Below are 19,077 nucleotides of genomic sequence, written 5' to 3'. Positions count from 1 at the left end.
AGAACCCTGAGGAGAATTTCAGGTGCTGGCAATTGGGGCCCACAGACATGGGAACACCCAATGCTAGTCATGGCCAGAAGTTTCCTACAGACTTTGGAATCAAAGGGAGGGATGACACTAGGTGAACTGTTCCTCACGTAGCTGCTGCTCAGGTGTGGGTTAGGCAGTGGTCCTGGGAGCCAGTTGAACTCAGCGGCGTGGGAGATACTCACGGGGCTGCTGCACTGGCCCCTCAAGACATCAGTCTGGACAATCCTGGAGATACAATGCATTTGTGTCCGCTGCACCTTCCCTTGGTGCTGGTCTCCACACAGGACTCTTCCCATGCTGCACACCCTTCTATGAAAACATGCAAAGGACCATACCTTGTTTTTCACACAGACCATTTTCCGATCGTGCCTCTCTAACAGCTGGCTATTCTTAAATGGCTTCAGCCTTGCCTTTGCAGAGCACCTCTCAGGGTGAATAGTTGGACACTCAACATTCCAGTTTAACTTCCAGTGTGTTCATTCAGTCTGAATGTCCATGAGTCTTCCCTGATGGTAAGGAAAGGCCTGCAGGTTGTGTTTTGTTCTGCCTGGTAAAGTATGCAGACTCCTCCTTTCTTGCTCCATCTTCTAAGAAACTGTCTGAAGTCTCTTCTTCCAAGTGTCCAGAGCTGCTGAGAGGCAAGACATGTCTAGACCAGCAATGCCAACTTTGTGCAATAAATCGAAATGATCTGTATTTGTGCATTCCAACTGAGCAGTTGAAATGTGGTTAGAGTGACTGAGAAACAAAATTTTACATTTGATTTCATATTATTTGAGTTAGATTTAAAGGGCCTCTTGTGGTGAGTGGCTACCATCCTGGTCAGCACAGGTGTACATCATGGGTCCTTCGGGCCTACTCTAGGACAGTTTCTACTTGAGGGCTTCACTCTTTCCCTGGTCCACAAGAGTGCAGGTCCCCATTTTCCTCCTGCTTGGAGGATTCCTCATCTGTCTCTTATTATCCTTGTTCTTTGAGTTTTGTCTCTGTGTCCTGCTACATTCCCTTATCTAGCCTCTGCAAGAAGAAAACAAGTGCTCTATAAAATTGTGATTTGAAGTTTTTTTCCCACTTGGGTGTGGACTGGGGAAGGATGGGAGTGCCTGTCAGAAACAAGAGAATGAAGGAAATACCCAGAAACATAAAAAAAAAAAATGTCAGGATGTACCCTGTTACCCCTAGCTGCATGTTCTGGCTCAGAGCAGGCAGTCTATTCTACCTCCTTTTGAGCTGACCACAGATTTGAGAATCTAGAATTGTATGCTTTACAATAGTGCACAGAGAATTCTTTTTAAAATGTACATTTCCTAGTCCCCAACCTCAGGAGATCCTGATTTAAAAAGCTAGTAGCTTAGAGATCAGTATTTTTGAACATCCTTTACTTTGGGCCAGCTTTGGGAGCTGCTTAAATCAACATATTGATGCTGCACTTAGGAGCTTTTGAGTTGGGCCGACTCCATGAAATCCCCATGGACTGCTCTGCTTTTCAAATGTTTATGTCTGATTTTGCAGTTTTTCTCTTTAATCCTACATTTACTGACACTTCTAATTTCCTGCCTCCTTATTCTCCAATACTGCTATAAAAGAACACAAATTAGGTTTTCGAAGTTAGAATACTGCATTTAGTGAATAAATTCTGCCTGAAGATCTGACACTTCCATCTCTAGAGTGCCTTCAATGTATGGACTCTGCAACAGATGCTTTAGTTACCTTTCTAGGAGTTTGGCCTTTGTTGCCTTGATCTCTGAAGAGAGCCTCATTCTCTTAGATATATTTCATGTGCCAGTGCCCACAGTGTATTTATTAATAGTTTGACTTTGTCACAAGTTCTCATTTGGCAGTGATTTTCTTGTTTCACCACCACAGCTTTAGCATTGCCAAATGTAAATGGTCTAGATTTTGTATAAAACAAAAACAAAACAAAACAAAAATAGCCACTCCCTCCAGGACGGGCCTGGAAATTGTTGGCACATGATAGCATCTATCTATGGATACTTCTGCCCTGAAATTAGAAGACCTCTGGGCAGGCCAAATTGTGCCCCAGGAGACTCAGTCTCTACGGCCAGCACCGTGTAAAGGAAAAAGAGCTCAAAGCCTCCCAATCATGGGAAATAATTCAGTCAATTAAAAGAGTGGATTATGCATATGTAGCCTAAATGCAACTTATTTATAACCAAGGAAGAGAAGACCGACATTAAGTTGTAACAAGAAAAATAACTCTGCATTTATATTGGGGAAAATTATAAATTCTTAAACGCCTTGCTCTGGGGATAAAAATGGCTCTTTCTGCCAGCTGTTGCTGGTGGGTGGATGGGCATCACATGGTTAATGAATTTGCTTTCGGTGGCTGCGTTAGATTCCCTCCTGCAGAGCTTGAGCGTAGGCTGAACGTTCCAATCTGTTATCTCCCGTTCCCTCGTCCATCCCCTCGCCAGATGTCAGTCGCGGTGAGCAAGGGATTCTTGAACCAACGTGATACTGCGTGTTTGAGGTTATCCTTACTAGAGAGCCGCGCGTCATCTTCCATTTCCCCCGCATACTTAAAAGATTAAAGTTCACCTTGGACTAAGACCCCTACGAAGAGTCACGCCTCTCGCCCCGAAATCCCTGGCGCTGGCAGTCTGCAAGCTCTGATTCCCCACCCCGCCCCGCTCTGCGGCCTTCTGGGAAATGTAGTTAACGCCTCTCACATCTCCGCCTTCAGGACTGGACCCGGCACTACAAGTCCCGACAGGCCTTGCGCGCCTCTCCGGCGCTCCCCGCCTCTGCGAGAGAAGGGCTAAGGCGCGGAAGGCGCGTCGGAACCGGCTGAGGAGGTTGTGGTGGCGGCAGCGGGCGACATGGATAACGCGGGGAAGGAGCGTGAGGCAGTGCAGCTGATGGCGGAGGCCGAGAAGCGAGTCAAGGCCTCCCACTCCTTCCTCCGAGGGCTGTTTGGGTGAGCACCAGACTGCGAGTGCCCTGAGGGGGGTCTCCCGTCGCGGGCCCCCTCCCCAGCCAGCTGCCCCCATGCGTGTCCTGTTGAATCCCCTCTCTCCCCTGAGACTCCTGTGGGTCCTCATTTCCCCTGCATCTTCCGGACAGCTCCTAAGCCTTAGGGCATCCTAGAAGCACCTCCTCCAAGAATGCCCCGGTGGCTCTCAGAACCCCCGCCCTCCCTCCAGAGATGCCCTTGGGTCCCCAGACCTCACCCCCGTACCTGCTGGAACCTCCAGAATCTTTCGGGGTCCCTCAGCCCCCACACCGTCAAGACAGCCCCGGGGTCCCCAGAGGGCCCCCACGCCCTCCACGCCCTCACCTGCCGGGTGTTATTCTTGTGTTGGTGGGGGGGGGGTGTCCCACCAACTCACCTGGAGGGCGCTGTCGCCGCGGCTGCGGGACACATTTGTTCATTTCGCCATGGTTGAAGCTGCATCGCTAGGAGACCGGTGTTGGTGGGAGGCGAGCCCAGGAGGAGCCGGAGGGGCAGGTCCGGGGACCCCCCCCCCAGTCGCCCCTGCTCCTGACCCTTGCATCTGGGCGCATCTGGCTGAGCGGTGGGCCCCGCGGAGCAGCAGACTGGCGCGGCGCCCCCATTCCAGAGATCGTCTGCGGGTTTGCCTTGCGCCAAGTAGATATTTAATAAGCATTCGTTGGAGAACGAGTACGTTTCCTCAGCGTAGTATTTTTACTTCAGCAGAGATTGATGGGTTTTCCAGGGCCTGCTGTTTGATTAAGGATAACGCAGCTCCTGTCTAAGTAGGTGTCTTTTGGGAATCCCGTTAATTTTCTGTAATTCTCCCATGTTCTCCTAGGGAAGGTCTTAAATTCAGACTTAGCAAAAAGCAGAGCTTGCACTGACAGTTCTGGGCGGTTAAATATGTGAATGATTCAGCTGTTTAGGATTAGAGAGGCTGACGTTTCCTTGTGGTTTTTGTTGTTGTTTTTCTTTTTGAAAGTGAAAGATCTGCCGAGCAAGAGCATATTTTTATTTTTGAGAAGGACCAGTACTTAATCGTTGCATTATTAGACAGTTTTATTTCTGCACTAAATTCAGTTTGGAATCTGCTTGTTTTACCACCAGGATTCTTTTGATTATAATAAAACGCTACCATTGATACATCCCCAGGAAATGCTTAGATGCAGGTTTTATGCAGAGCACTGTAGTAGGATGGAAAGATGCGTAAAGGTAAGGGTTCCTATCCTCAGGAACCTCTCAAAGGGCATTTATCCTAGCTGGTTTCTAAATTTCTCGTAGGATTTGTAGTTCCAAACATAGCAATTAATCACAAGTTCCCTCCTTTAAAAGTTACCCGGATATACGGTGATACTTAAGGAACACTGATCCCCCTTTAAAAGTTACCCCGATATATGCTGTTACTTAAGGAGCACTACCTAATACTTGATGCTAACACCAAACAATAGCTCCTTTCTGTGATTCACAAAACATTTAAAATATATTCATTTAAAATTTAATGTCCTAGCACCTCTTGCCTAGAGGTGATCTTAATGTCACAGAAGATTTCAAGTCAGAATGTACTTCCCTGGAAGAGAATCTATAATTGGCAGAGGAAAACATTACAGCACTTGATACTGGTCTCAGGGGAACCCTCCTTTTTGTGAAGAGGTGTCATGTTTATTGTTTTTATGAAACTGGGCCAAGTCTTGAGCCAGTAATCCTAAAAGGATTTTAAAAAGGCTTTTATTTATAAACAAGTGTCTGTTTTCTCCTTGATTGTTGATCACCTGTTTCATTGACAGAAGGTATAGGAAGACTTTATTTAACCTTCGCCCTTTACAGTCAGTTTGCACAAAAGTAACTTCATCCTAGGCCTGGATATGGCAGGCCAGTAGATTGTCTTAGCTTTTGGATGGGGCAGGGGGCGGGGGTGGCAAGGTATTTAGCCTTTCTGTGCATTAGTTTTGTCTGTTATAAAAAGGGATAATAATAGTATATCTTATAGTGAGGATTGAGTGAGTTTATGCTTGTAAAACATTTAGAACCATTGGAGATGGTGATTATGAAATATTAATTAGCATATTCATCAAAATTGTCAGCCACTACTTACCGAGGAAGCAAAGAGCCAGACAGATTAAGTGACTGCCAGAATTTCAGAGCCAAAGACCTTGAGGACTAGGTCTTTGGTCTTTTAATTAAAGATTTGAGAGAGCTTTGTACCATTTAAGTTTATTTATCCTATGGGGGACTGTGTTATTTTCAGTGAATGTTGGCTCCAGAAAAGTTTAGGGAAGAAGAGTACTCAGGGTTCTATGAGTTTTAATGGTATATAATTATTTGAAGCCGAAAACCAAGCCTAGTTTCTCTGTCAGTAACAATAGGAAGACTGGTTCTGTATCAGTTTTAGATGTTTAGAATCTTCCAATATATTTGGCATCATTTGTACCTCTCCTCATCCTTCTAGGCTGGAGCACATGTTAGTCCACCCTGCCACCCTTCCTTTGATAGAGAAATTTTCCATCTACTTGTTATCCTTTCTTGAAACCACAGTGTAGTCCATCTCCCTGTGTCAGACTCCTGAATTCACTGAACATACATAACTGATGTGTATTATGAGTATCATCCAAGCCCAATGTAGTTAAGAGCTGACCAGTTAGTGCTTTAAAGGGGGCAGGTGATGCTGTTCTGAAGACATTGGCCGCCATTAGAAGGTGCTCAGCATATTGTAGCGTACTTTGTATGGACTCATTCTCATAATCCGAACTGCAGATTAAAATGTATTAGGAGCTTAATTTCTTCACCCCCTGTTTATCCACCACCCACACAGGTTTTATGGCAATACTGTATTCTCTGTACTATTCTTTTTCTCTTCTTTGTTGCTTTCAGTAAGGTTAGATGAAAATACGCATTGTATATTCCTGAGGAAAGGTCAATCATGTATTCTGTGTAAAAGGCACAACAAGTCCCATTCTTGTCTCCAAGATGTTAGCGAACCACTGAGGGATGCCGCCATCACAAAATACCTATTATGGGTGTTCTGCTTTTCTCCTTGACTGCCAGTTTAGAAAGTGGTGTGTTTTTATGGCTGTAGTATTGAATTAAAATTTACTATTTCTGAAGAGCTTAGCACAGTATAGCAAAACTACCACCAAAAGAGCAGTGTTTTCATTTCATTTGTTCCCAGGGACGAGCTGTGGAATTTTGTAGTTAATTTCAAATTCAATTATAGAATCTTAATGAACTGCCAGTAAGATCTTAAACTGGCCTGAGTGTGACGTAAAGTAGTTTTGAATTGCTAAGGTCTCTCTTACTGTCTTTTCCTTGTTAATAGGAGGCCAGATTGGGGATAGCCTGCACAGTGCACATCACAGAGAATGGCTGCTTAAGAATGACAATTGGAAGATGTTCTGCATGGCTAATGCTGTCTTTCGCTTTGGGTTGTTGCCCAGCCATAAAGCTTGTAAAGAGCCATGAATTTGGCAGTGTCAAATTTAATGAAAGACCCTATTGGGTTATCTTGATGCTATTGAGTCTGTAATTTCTTAGCTATTTTTGAAAATTGGGAATATTTCGGGGCACCTGGGTGGCTCACTGGGTTAAGCCTGCCTTGGCTCAGGTCATGATCTCAGGGTCCTGGGATCCAGCCCTGCATCTGGCTCTCTGCTCAGCAGGGGGCCTACCCCACCCCACCCCCACCCTGCACCCCCTGCCTCTCTGTCTGCTTGTGATCTGTCAAATAAATAAAATCTGTTTAAAAAAAAAGAAAAAAAGAAAATTATTATTTTCTTAAATTTTTATTTCTTAAATATTGTAGGCCATTAATTATGAGTATTCTTCAGTCAGCCTTATTTCTACAAAGACTGTTTTTAAGTTTTGCCAAAATGTGGTAAGGACAATTTGTAAAGCATTAGGGGCACTTGGATGGCTCATTCAGTTAAGCAACCAACTCTTGGTTTTGGCTCAGGTCATGATCTCGGTGGTGGGATTGAGGCCTGAGTCAGGCTCCTTGCTGAATGTGGAACCCGCTTGAGATTTTCTTCTTCTCTCTCCCACTGCCCCTCCCCACCACTCCTCTTTTTAAAAAAAAGGGGGGGAGGGTTTGGTTTTGTTTTCTAGTTTTAGTGCCAAGTTATAGTTTGTGTATCAAATGATAAAATCGTTCTATATTGGCCTATATTGTTTGCATTTGCAGTGTTCACCTCTGTTCTCTCATTGTTGTGAGCTCTGTGAGGTACACTTGTTTAGAAGAGGTAGGGAGGACCCATGGTGGTGTGTAGCTCCAGAATGTAAGCTCCTGGGGAGTCTGTCCTCTGTCATTGCTCTCACCCCACACCTCACTCGACCTGTGTCATGCAGTAGGCACTTAGTGGATATTGGTGGAGAGAATGTGTGAATCCTCATATCATGCTGATTTTTTTTCTCTTTAGTTTTCAAGAGCAAAGGCAGCAAAATGAAGGGGAATTCATGTCACTTCCTTCTATGTTTTACTTAAATATGTGTTTATTATAAATGTAGTAGCTTCTACGTATGTGAGAAAAATGCAAGGACTATGGAAAAGTTCCAATTAAAAAGTAAAGTATTCCCTGAGTCTCCTCTCTCCTAAAGAAGAATGATACTCCCAAGAAGTAATGATTTTTAATTTCCTTTTAATTTCTCTGATGGTTACCACTGTAATTCTAAATAATTTTGGAATACTTCTACTTCCTGATTTACTAATTTTAGACAGTATCTATTGACTGCTAAAAATGATGAATAGTTGCATGGCCTTGTATTTTCTCTCTTACCTCTTGATTTTACTTAATAACTGTCAATCTCTGAATATTAATGTTTATATATGAATAACATTTAAATTATAATTCTAGTTTTAATTTTTTAAAAAAATTTTTAATTGTAATTTTACAATTTAATTTTTTAAATTAAATTATAGTTCTGCTTTTAATTCTTTATTCCAATGGTTCCCTGTTTCTGTGAGTTACATAGTGGCCATGAGTAGGTTGTCCAAACTGGGATGTTTTCGAGCTGCCAGGAAGATGGGTTTAAGACAAGGGTGTCTGTCCATCCAGCCAGGACACAGAATCATCCAAGTTCTTGGAGACTTTGCAATCTGTTCTTATGCTTCACTTTGTGTTCATTTGATTAGATGGTAAGATCAGTAAAGCTTTTGTACCTTTAAAGCATTTTCAGTGACTAACACTTAGGGTTCATCTCTTTAATCTTAAGCCTTTTCAGAATAGCTTTATTTTAGTTGTATCTCTCCTATTGAGCACACAGTTGGCTTTTGTTTTATGAGCAAATCTAAAAACCTTCAGTCCATTTACATTGTTTGTATATAATTGGTTTTTAAATCTGTCATCCTGCTTTGTTATATTTATTATGTCTTTGTATTGATTATGTATGATGCTTTTATTTTCTTTCTTCAGGTGATTTTTTTTAAGATTTTATTTATTTATTTATTTGACAGAGAGAGAGAAAATGCTAGAAGTAGAATTTCAGAATGCTAACCATTTCTGTATTTAAATGGACTTATAAGTAACGGTAATTTAATTATAATTGAAATAACTAACAGATCATTACTTTCTTGGCTTAAAGTACATATTCATGATAAGGAAGTCTCTGTCAACTTGTTTTAATGAGTGTTTTCATTAAATATTGAAGAGTTATATTTTAAAAAAGATTTTATTTGAGACAGGGAGAGAGAGAGCATGAGGGGTGGGGAGGGGCAGAGGGTGAGGGAGAAGCAGACTCCCTGCTGAGCAAAGAGCCAGACTTGGGGTTGATTCAAGGATTCTGAGATCATTACCTGAGCTGAAGGCAGACTCTTAACCAATTGAGCCACCAGCTGTCCCAAGCTTATATTTTGAAGGCTTCTTTAGTATCTGTGGAGACAAACATGATTTTTCTCCTTAGTTACTAATATGTTAATGGATGTCCTCATATTAAACTGCTCTGGAATTCCTTGAATAACCCCTCTGGATTATGATATAATTTTTATTTTTTAATGTGCTATTCGATTCTGTTTTTAATTCTTTTCTTTCGAATTATTTTCTTTATGGTTCTTTTGTGTATAGCCCATCAGGTTGATGTATCAATGTTACAGGTGCCTCATAAAAATAACGTAGAGATTTTCCTTTTAATCTCATGCTATGGTTTTGAAGGTTTATGTGAACCCTCAAACGGACTTTTTTTAACGTTCTTCAGTTCAGTAGTTCCTTCCTCTGTCACTTCTGTGTTTTTGCATTTACCCTTCTTTCTTGATTCTTTTTATCTTTTTCCTCCAAACAACTAATATTTTTGACTTATGGGTTTTATTATTTTCCTGTTTTCTGCTTTTACCTCGATTGCTTTCTTCCATTTTTCCCTCTGGCTTTTTTGGGGTGAATGGAAGATGGTGGTTTTTTTTTTCACTATTTTCATTGTATTTATATGGATCCGAATATTTATGGATGAATTTTCCTTTAAAACTGTATTAATGTTTTTAAATTGTATCCCCCCCATCTTGATATATAGTGTTTTTTATTGTAATTTGTTTCCTCTTTAGCCCAAGGGTTTATGGGTTGTGTTCGAGGTGGAGGTGCTTTGATTTCTAGTTTTCTTTCATTATAATCAGAGAACTTACTGAGGTTTTCTTTGCCCCTGATATATGATTGGTATTTATGAATGGCCCTTGCACACTTGCAAAGAAGGCAGATATTCTCTTATTGGAATATATGCCTGGATAGAGAGCCCTGAGATCTAGATATTGATTATGTTGTCAGGCCTTTCACATCTGTGTTTATTTGTTGGCCACTTGACTTTCTTGGACTAAAAGGGGTCTGGTCATATCTCCTTTTAAAAATGCATTTCTGTCTGTCTTGCATTTCTTGTAGCTTCTGGCTTATAAAGGTGGCTACTTATATTTTGGTAAGTAGATATTCACAATTAATATAATTTTGTTATGAATTGTATCTTTAGCATTAGCAAGTGAATTTCTTTCTTTCATTTGGTATTTTTGAGCCCAAATTCTGCCTTGTCTAATACTGGAGTAGCAGTCCTTGCTTTTTTATTACTTGCATTTGCCTGCTTGAGGACCGTATTATGTAAAAGGATTATACATTCGGCCTGCTGCCATGTGACCTGTGCTGCCTGGCTCTGGGCAAAGTGCACTTCCCCTCCCCATTGAGTCTTCTCTGGCCCATGACTGACTTTTAGGGAGTGTGTGGAAGGGGGATGCATACTCTACTTGGGCAGAAGCTGCAGGGGTCATCCCTTGCTCCTGCCCTGGTTTAAAAAAAAAAAAAAAAAGGAAGGAAGAAAGAAAAAGAGTACTCCAGATAGGGCTACATGCCAGAATAGAGAGATGACACATGAGAAAGAACAAGCACAACTGGCCTGCAGTTATAGGTAAACTGAGTGAGAGAGAAGCCTTTTAAGATTTGAGGGTTATTTGTTGTTGCAACAAATTAAAGTTGGAAGATGTATGTGGTATACTTTTGACGATCTCTTTAATCTTAAGCCTTTTCAGAATAGCTTTATTTTAGTTGTATCTCTCCTATTGAGAACACAGTTGGCTTTTGTTTTATGAGCAAATCTAAAAACCTTCAGTCCATTTACATTGTTTGTATGACTGGTATATAATTGGTTTTTAAATCTGTCATCCTGCTTTGTTCTATTTGTCTTTGTATTGATTATGTATGATGCTTTTATTTTCTTTCTTCAGGTGATCTCTTTTTTTTTTTTTTTAAGATTTTATTTATTTATTTATTTGATAGAGAAAGAGAGAGATAGCAAGGGAAAGAACATGTGCAGAAAGTGGGAGAGGGAGAGAAGCAGGCTCCCTGCCCAGCAGGAAGCCAGATGCTGGTCTTGACCCCAGGACTCTGGGATCTTGACCCAAGCTTAGCTAAAGGCAGACACCCAACAACTGAGCCACCCAGGCACCCCCATGTGATTTCTTTTCTGTGCATTTTTTTGGAGGGGGAGAATTTTGTATTTTTGTTCTACTGGTAACCTTTATACTATGAATCTTTTTTAATGCCCTTAGCTCTGGTAGGCATTTAGTATTTGTTTGATGTGGAAAACACCCTTTACCTATGTGCCAGTCCCTGAGCTTGTTCTAAATTTTTCCCTCTGTCCAGCATATGTGTGTGGAAGGACGGGGTTCAGTTATTTGTACTTTATTGGAACAGATGTCTCCATTTTATTTTTCTACCCTGTCTCTACATTTTTTTCTCTTCTCTTTGATCTGTAGTAAAACATATTCAATGCCCCCACCACCAGCCTTTTCACTGATGTTCCTTAGTCATCTCCGTAGTTGGAAGCCAATATGGTATTCCTTAAGTCCTTGCTTCCATCAGTAGTACTTATTTGTTGACTTGGCTGACTGTGTGATCTTTTCTTCCCTTGAGTTTCTTCAAAAATGTTGTTCCCCTGTCAACTTGCTTTGTAGGTTGTCTTGTTTTGTATGTTGGTGCTGAAGTCTAAATCAAGCTAACCTGATTTTCTTAATTTTGTAAGTGACTTTGCCTGGAAGCCTAAAGATTTTCTTGATTTATAAAATCTGATAGTCTTGAGGTGCCTGGGTGGCTCAGTGGCTTAAGCCTCTGCCTTTGGCTCAGGTCATCATCTCAGGGTCCTGGGATATCGCCCCACATCCACACATCCGACTCTCTGCTCAGTGAGGAGCCTGCTTCCCGCTCTCTCTCTCCCTGCCTCTCTGCCTACTTGTGATCTCTCTCTCTCTCTCTCTGTCAAATAAATTAGTAAAGTCTTTTTAAAAAATCTTTTAAAAAAAATCTAATAGTCTTACTAGATGTGTTTCACTGGGTCAGTTTTCCTAGTACATGACGGACCCTTTCAGTATTTAGATTCACATCTTATTTTGTTTCTATAAAATTCTCTGAAATTAGATTTTAAAATATTATTTCAATATTTTCTTTTGTTTTACTCCTATTTTCAGATACTACATTTATCCTATCACTTTTTCTTGAATCCATTTCCTTCCCTTATTTCACTTCCATGCTCTTGGCTGTTTTCATTTTTCTCCTCAGTGTTAATAGAATTTGTTCTCCCCATAGGTATGTTCTAGATAAGACTTTCTTCTGACATGACTTGGTTTTTTTCTTTCTTTCCTTCTAGAATTTGAAATAGGAGTTCATGGTCTTATTTTTTTGTGTGCATGTAGAGAAGGAAGAACTTCACCTTTGTTCTCTACTCTCCTAGGTTCTCCAGACAGACTAACAAGAAAAAGTAGTTTATTGAACACAGGTAGCAATAAGTAACTCAGAGGGGTAATTAGAACTGGGCTTATAGCGCCTAACAAAGAACGAGGTTTTTATAGAGAAGTGTCAGGACAAATGTTTTAGTCTTCTAAGGAGGCAGACTGGAAAACAAAGGAGTAGAGTTTGTTTGTGCAGGCTCATTTCTTTATGAACTTTCCATCTGCTTCATGACCATAAAACTTTCCCAAGAGAGGGGATTATGGCAGTTCTATTTTCTTAGAAATTTCTGCGTTTAGTCAAATGGGGAAGCTCTTAGAAGGTGTCTTTCTGGATCTGCTGTTCTCATTTTCCTCCAGCTCAAAATAATCTTTATGCCAAAGTGGTGTATTTTGGGGTGGCATATTCTGGTCCCCTGCATGCTCTTGCATTCTGAGTTTTAAGTTTCTGGCCTGTGATGTAGTTTCATATCTATAAGTGTTTGTTTAATAATCTTTAAATTATACGGAATTGTTTTTGTCTGCTTTGTGGTAGTTTGGGGGAACATTTTTGTCAGTTGCAAAGGTTTTATTCTTAATTCTTACATGGTAGCTTTGTATGGTTTCTGCTTGCCTTCTTCTGTTTAGAGTGTCTTGGATTTTCTTGGGATCATAATAGCATGTGTTTCTGTAATGGGAGATGAAGGGTTTGGGTGCTTTCACAGGTTTCTTAGTTTAAATCCTCTCTTCCATAGATACTGTTAAGGACTTTTTTTTTTTTTTTTTATGGAAAGTGTTAGGGAGGAGTGCTAGGGGTGTGGTGTGACTCTTGGTACTGTGATACTCCTTTGTTTCACAGGACTCTTAGTTTATTTCTATCACTGGTTTTCTTTCCTTTCACTACCAAGCTTCCATGGAGCTGCCTCTGCCTCTCCCAGAAGCCAGTTCTTCTGGAGGCCACCACCTCTAGCCACGTTTTCCTTGCATTTCCCTAGTTCTAGTGCTCTAGTGGCTGTGATGTTGTGATGTAATAAGAAATGTATATTTGTTCTTCATCCTTGGTTCCTGGCACAGAACTTGTAAAGCGCTTGTGGGATCCTCAGTGATAAGAGTGAGAGAAGGATCTTCTGTATAATAATAAACCCCTTTCAACATTACTAAAGTTTTTGCTAATGAGGTGACTGTTGTTGGGGCCCTAGGTGGCTTCAGAATGAGGGCTGGTCCTCAGAGGAGCCAACCATATGGTTAGAGGGTTGGAACTTTCAGCCCCACCCCCAAACCTTCCCAGGAGAGAAGAAGGGTTGGGGATTGAATTGATCACCAGTGGTCAGTGATTTAATCAGTCATGCCTATGTAGTGAAGAATCTTCCCAGAACCCTAAATGGTGGGTTCAGAGAGCTTCTGGGGTGGTGAACATATGGAGGTATTGGGAGGTGGTGCCCCTGGAGAGGGTATGGATGCTCCTTGTACTCCTTCCAATATACCTTGCCCTGTGCATCTCTTCCATTAGCTGTTTCTGAGTTACATCATTTGTGATCTTAAGAAAATGTTTTCCTGAGTTCTGTGAGTTCTTGAAAATTAATCATATTTGAGGAGGGGGTTGTGGGAACTCCTCATTTTTAGCCAAGTTAGAGATGTGAGTACCTTGAGGACCCACTACTTGAGAAGGGGCAGTCTTGTGGGACTGGCCCCTTATCATATTGGGTTTGCATTGACTCTGGGTAGTGTCACAGTTGAATTGAATTGTAAGACACCTAGTTGGTGCCTGCAGAGAACTGGAGAATTAGATATGGAAAACCCACATGTTTGGTGTCAGCAGTGTTGTGAGTAGGGAAATAGCATTTCTGTTAATGGAGATATTTTAAACAGAGTTTGGATTTTTCTCTCCTTTCTGGATACTTTTTGTGTTTGCTTTTTAGTTTGGATGATAAATGGGAAAACTTCCAAAAAAATGTAATGTGGTTAATTTCTTCCACGCAGATCCTGAATAGTCAGCATTGTTATTGAGACCTGTGTGCCAGGCCCTGTTCTGGTTTCTGTCCCTAGGGTCAGCCTAAGGGCTAAAGTAATGTTGCTCAAAGATAGTGAAAGTAAGGAGCTGTCCTGGTTGGTGGGGTCTTCTCCCACGGGTCCCAGGCATTCGGAAAAGTTATCCCTGTTTGCAGCCCTCTGATGTAGTTTGACATCCATTCAGGATACTTTGATTATAATAGATTTGAATTTTGTCTCTAGTTCTGCTTTCACACCGAAACAGCACTGTCAGTGTCATTTTTATATTTCTTCTCTGCTACTCTGTGATTTTAGAAGCACCTTTGCTTCTCCCTCAGTAGTTGCCTCCTTTTCTTTTGGGTACCTCTCATTGTGTGTGTTCTTAGTCCCCATGATGCTACTTTAACGTCTCCCTCTTCTCACCCACTGATTGCCAGTGTTTTGTAGTACTCCAAAAATAGTTCTTATTCAGGATGAGGAAAAATCAAGACTTTAGATTATTTGAGGATTAATTTGTTTTTAAAAAATCAATGACTGATCTGCGTTTAGATGTTATGGGAGTTCATTGAAATAATGGGCTGTAGTTTTCTAGACTGGATTCTCCTCCCCGTGCCCCGCAGCATCTGAATCGGAACAGACAGGGTGGGATTGTGAAGAGAGGGAGGGACTTGCAGGCTGGGCTCAAGGTACAGCTCTGTGGTTCACTGGCTCCTGGTGGGACATGTAGGGGCTCTCACCATGTTTCTTTAGTAGAACATGGGAGGTGGGATGGGCACTCAGATCTTTTCCAAGCACTGAAGTTAAATATTTTTCCTCGGTATTCTGATCTCTTCATGGATGAGAACATTTTTTTTTTTTTCTTAGTGTTTTCTGACACTGATCTCAGTGAGTTTCTCCTGAATAAGCAGTGTCAAGAAGGGAAGGGAGTCCACCCTGCCCCTGGAATTGAGAGTTGGTGGAGTCAACTGAGGCTGCATGGGTGGGATAATGATGGTGGTGGTAGAGGTGATGGTGGTGGTATAGGCGATGGTGCTGGAGGTGATGTTGGTGGCAGTGGTGATGGTGATGGAGGTGATGGTGGCAGTGGTGGTTCTTAGGGCTGGTCAATTTCCTTTTGTAGTGCAGAAGGCGTTTTCTTCAAACGTCTGGTAGCATAATCTCCCCAAATAGTTAAGTATGGCTCAGTTTAGCTTCTCTTAATGTCAGTTTAGTGCCCTGTACTTACATTTATATCACTTTATAATGTACCAGATTCCCTCTTAGAACTTAATTCTCTTTTCAAGGATCTTATACCTCACTTATGGAGGCTTTGAATAATAACCATTTGAATTATTTGAACATAAGTTCTGAGTATTTGTCCTTAAAATTCAGAAACATTAACTTTCACATGAATAGAACACAGTAGGCATTTGGAATGATTTCAGAAGTACATTTCTTCATAAATTGTTAAAGTTATGTTTTGTTTATGACAAGTGAGTTTTTCTAGTGCTTATAAAATGAGTATACTTCTCATGATTCTGTTTTAGGAGAGGGGAGTGTTTTAGTTTTTATAAAAATATATTCATTATTTTTATAATGATCACTGAACATGACGTCAGGTTCAGCTCCACCACTGACCTTGACTGGATGACCTTGGGTGAGCCATTGACCTCCAGATACAGTTTTGTTTTTTCTTTTTCTAGTTTTATTTAGTTATTTGAGAGAGAGCACAAGCAGAATGAGAAGGAGAAGCAGGCTCCCCACTAAGCAGGGAGCCTGACAAGGGGCTCAATCCTAAAACCAGGGCTCAATCCCAAGACCCCCAGATCATGACCTGAGCCAGGCACCTGCAGACAGAATTTTCTCTTCTGTCAAATGGATTTAGCATCTTTCACTGTGGTTGTAATAATGATGGAAATGACATAACATATGTGGAAATATCCAGCATAAAACCTAGCATAATGTAGGCGTTCTATTATTCCTAGCTGAATCTGTCTCCAAAAATAAGAGGGTAAAGTACATTTTAATTAAGCTAGTTTTATTTGGAAACCTTTAATAAGCATGATTGAACTATAATTACAGTGTAAGATTCCTGGTACACTTTAGAAAAATAAGACAAGAAAGTGGTAAGCCTTTGTTAGCTCCAGGGAATTATGGACGGCTAAGATCAAAAACTTAGGAATTTTCCATTGGGGTAATTAGCTAATTGTTTTATTGTTGTTTTAATATATAAGGGTGTGATTGAAAGAAAGCGGTGCTAATTCTGACAATATATTTTTGGTGTGGCTTGTCGCCATCCTGTCATTCACTGTGACATAGCCCCCAAAGGTGTGTGTGTGGGGGGGGGTGAGGAAGAGAGTGGTACAGCTTTATATATAATAAGTACTATATAATTCATCCATTTAACGTGTCCAGTTCAATAGTTTTTACCATAGTCACAAAGCTGTGCATCCATCATAATCCAATTTTAGAACATTCTTATTGCCACCAAAAGAAACTCTACTCTCCTTGCCCCTGCCCATTTTTCTCCCAAACTCTAGGCAACCACTAATCTGTTTTCTGTCTCTATAGATTTGCTTACTCTGAAATGATATCTTATAATATGCTCATGGCTTCTTTCATTTAACATAATGCTTTCAAGGCTTATCCGCATTAGAGCTTTAGAGTACTTCATTTCTTTTTATTGTCCAATATTCCATTGTGTGCATATACCACATTTTTTTTATCTTCTCATCAGTTGATGGACATTTAGGTTGTTCCCACTTTTGGGCAGTTATGAATAATGCTAGGGTGAATGTTTGTATACAAGTTTTTGTATGGGCATAGTCTTTTCATTTCTCTTGGGTGTGTACCACTGGGTTATATAGTAACTCTACGTTTAACCTTTTGAGCAACTGGGGCGCCTGGGTGGCTCAGTGGGTTAAAGCCTCTGCTTTTGGCCCAGGGCATGATCCCACGGTCCTGGGATCAAGCCCCATCCGGCTCTCTGCTCAGCAGGGAGCCTGCTTTCCTTCCTCTCTCTCTGCCTGCCTCTCTGCCCACTTGTGATCTCTGTCAAATAAATTTTAAAAAAAGAAAAAAAAAAAAACTTCCTCGGAAGTATGATTTGAGCAACTAACTAAATGTGGCTGCAGCATTTTACATTGTACCAACAGTATAGGAGGGTTCCAAATTCTTTACATCCTCCCTAACATTTGTTATTATCTGTCTTTTGATTCTAGCCATCCTCACAGGTGTGAAATGGGATATCATTTGTGGTTTTGATTTGCATTTCCCTGATTACTAATAATGTTGAATAACTTTTCATGTGCTTATTGGCTGTTTGTGTAACTTCTTTGAGGAAATGTCTAATCAGATCCTTTGTCTATTTTTTTAAAATTATTAAGTCATTTCTTTTTTTATTGAGTTGTAAGAGTTCATTACCCATTCCAGATATAAATCCCTTCCTTAGCAGACAGGCATGTCCCTTATTTGTACAAATATGCCCCAAAGTCTTTATGCCTTAGTATCTGCATGTAATTATAATAATCATCTTGATTGAGTACAGACTCTGGGTTAAGCCCTGCAGCGACCACTATATATGGATTATTTCCATTGAGCTTTATAATGACCCACAAGTAGATATTCTGCCATCCACTGTTTACACATGCAAAAACTTGAGGCCCAGAGAAGTAGTTACCGCCTAAGGTGTGAGTCACACTGGAGTCAGTGTACTGCATCCGAGGCGTACTGACACAGAATTGTCTATGTCCCTCTGCTAGAGCTCAGACCCTCTTTGAGTTTCTGATATATGCATATGTGCTCACTGTTGTTCATATTGTGCCCACTCTCCAAGGGTCAACCTTGATCTCCCCTTTCTCTTAGTCCTTGTGTCCTTAAACCACTCTGAATTCTTCACTGTATATGGTGTTTTGTCTTCATTCTTTGGTTATTTATGTTTATAGTATAGATAGACAAGGTAGAGAAACATCATTCATAAAAGGGTCTTCGTTTAGCTTAGGAAGAACGAAGGCTGAATTAGAAAACTCTGGTGCAAGTTACAGAGGATTATTTTTGCCTTTGTGTAAGAGGACATGTCTGACAGCTAAAGCTGTCCCTCAGTGGAATCAGCTGCCTAGTGGAGAACTTTCCATAACAATATGTATTCAAGCAGCAGTTTTTAAATTTTTCTCAGGATGTTATAAAATGCATTTCCACATGGGTTGATGGTCTGGACACTGAGGCCCTTCCATGATGGAGAAGAGCTTGTTTCCTGCCAGAGATGATAATGTTGTAGTCAAAAAGCATGGCTTCAGGCTTTTGTTTTTGTTTTTTGTTTGTTTTTAAAGTCTGGATAAGCATAGTGCTAAACTCTTAAAAAACAGGGTAAAAAATGTCTTTAATCTTCAAATTTTAATCTTATGCAAATATTGTACTTCTTGGGGCACCTGGGTGGCTCAGTGGGTTAAGCCTCTGCCTTCGGCTCAGGTCATGATCTCAGGGTCCTGAGATCGAGCCCCACATAGGGCTCTCTGCTCAGCAGGGAGCCTGCTTCCCACTCTCTGCCTGCCTCTCTGCCTACTTGTGATCTCTCTCTCTCTGTCAAATAAATAAATAAAATATTTTAAAAATATATATATAGTACTTCTTATTTCTCCAATTGACCTAAAACTTCAATTTCTATACATGGAAAACTCTGATTAAAAACTCTGGCTCTAGGGTGCCTGGGTGGCTCAGTGGGTTAAAGCTTCTGCCTTTGGCTCAGGTCATGGTCTCAGGGTCCTGGGATCGAGCCCCACATCGGCTGTCTGGTCAGCGGGGACCCTGCTTCCTCCTCTCTCTCTGCCTGCTTCTCTGCCTACTTGTGATCTCCGTCTGTCAAATAAATAAATAAAATCTTAAAAAAAAAAAAAAAAAGACCTTTGGCTCTGAGATGAGTCTCTATTTGAGTCTGAGTCTGAGACTCAGTCTGAGACTCTGTATTTGAGTC

At 41.0% G+C, this 19,077-nt stretch overlaps 1 protein-coding gene across 1 annotated transcript in view; it reads left to right on the top strand.

Annotated features, from left to right (window-relative positions):
* Positions 1-2,833: 2,833 nt before the first annotated feature.
* NAPB (NSF attachment protein beta) overlaps positions 2,834-19,077 on the top strand; it is a 46,689-nt gene continuing 30,445 nt past the window's right edge. Inside the window, exon 1 of the mRNA XM_044263569.1 lies at positions 2,834-2,968. Coding sequence (XP_044119504.1) covers positions 2,871-2,968 — 98 coding nt within the window. The 5' untranslated portion in view covers positions 2,834-2,870. The remainder of the gene's footprint in view (positions 2,969-19,077) is intronic.

The sequence above is a fragment of the Neovison vison genome, chromosome 8 (genome assembly GCF_020171115.1).
Source record: "Neovison vison isolate M4711 chromosome 8, ASM_NN_V1, whole genome shotgun sequence".
Lineage (NCBI taxonomy): Eukaryota > Metazoa > Chordata > Mammalia > Carnivora > Mustelidae > Neogale > Neogale vison.
This window is presented reverse-complemented; position numbering and strand designations above follow the sequence as displayed.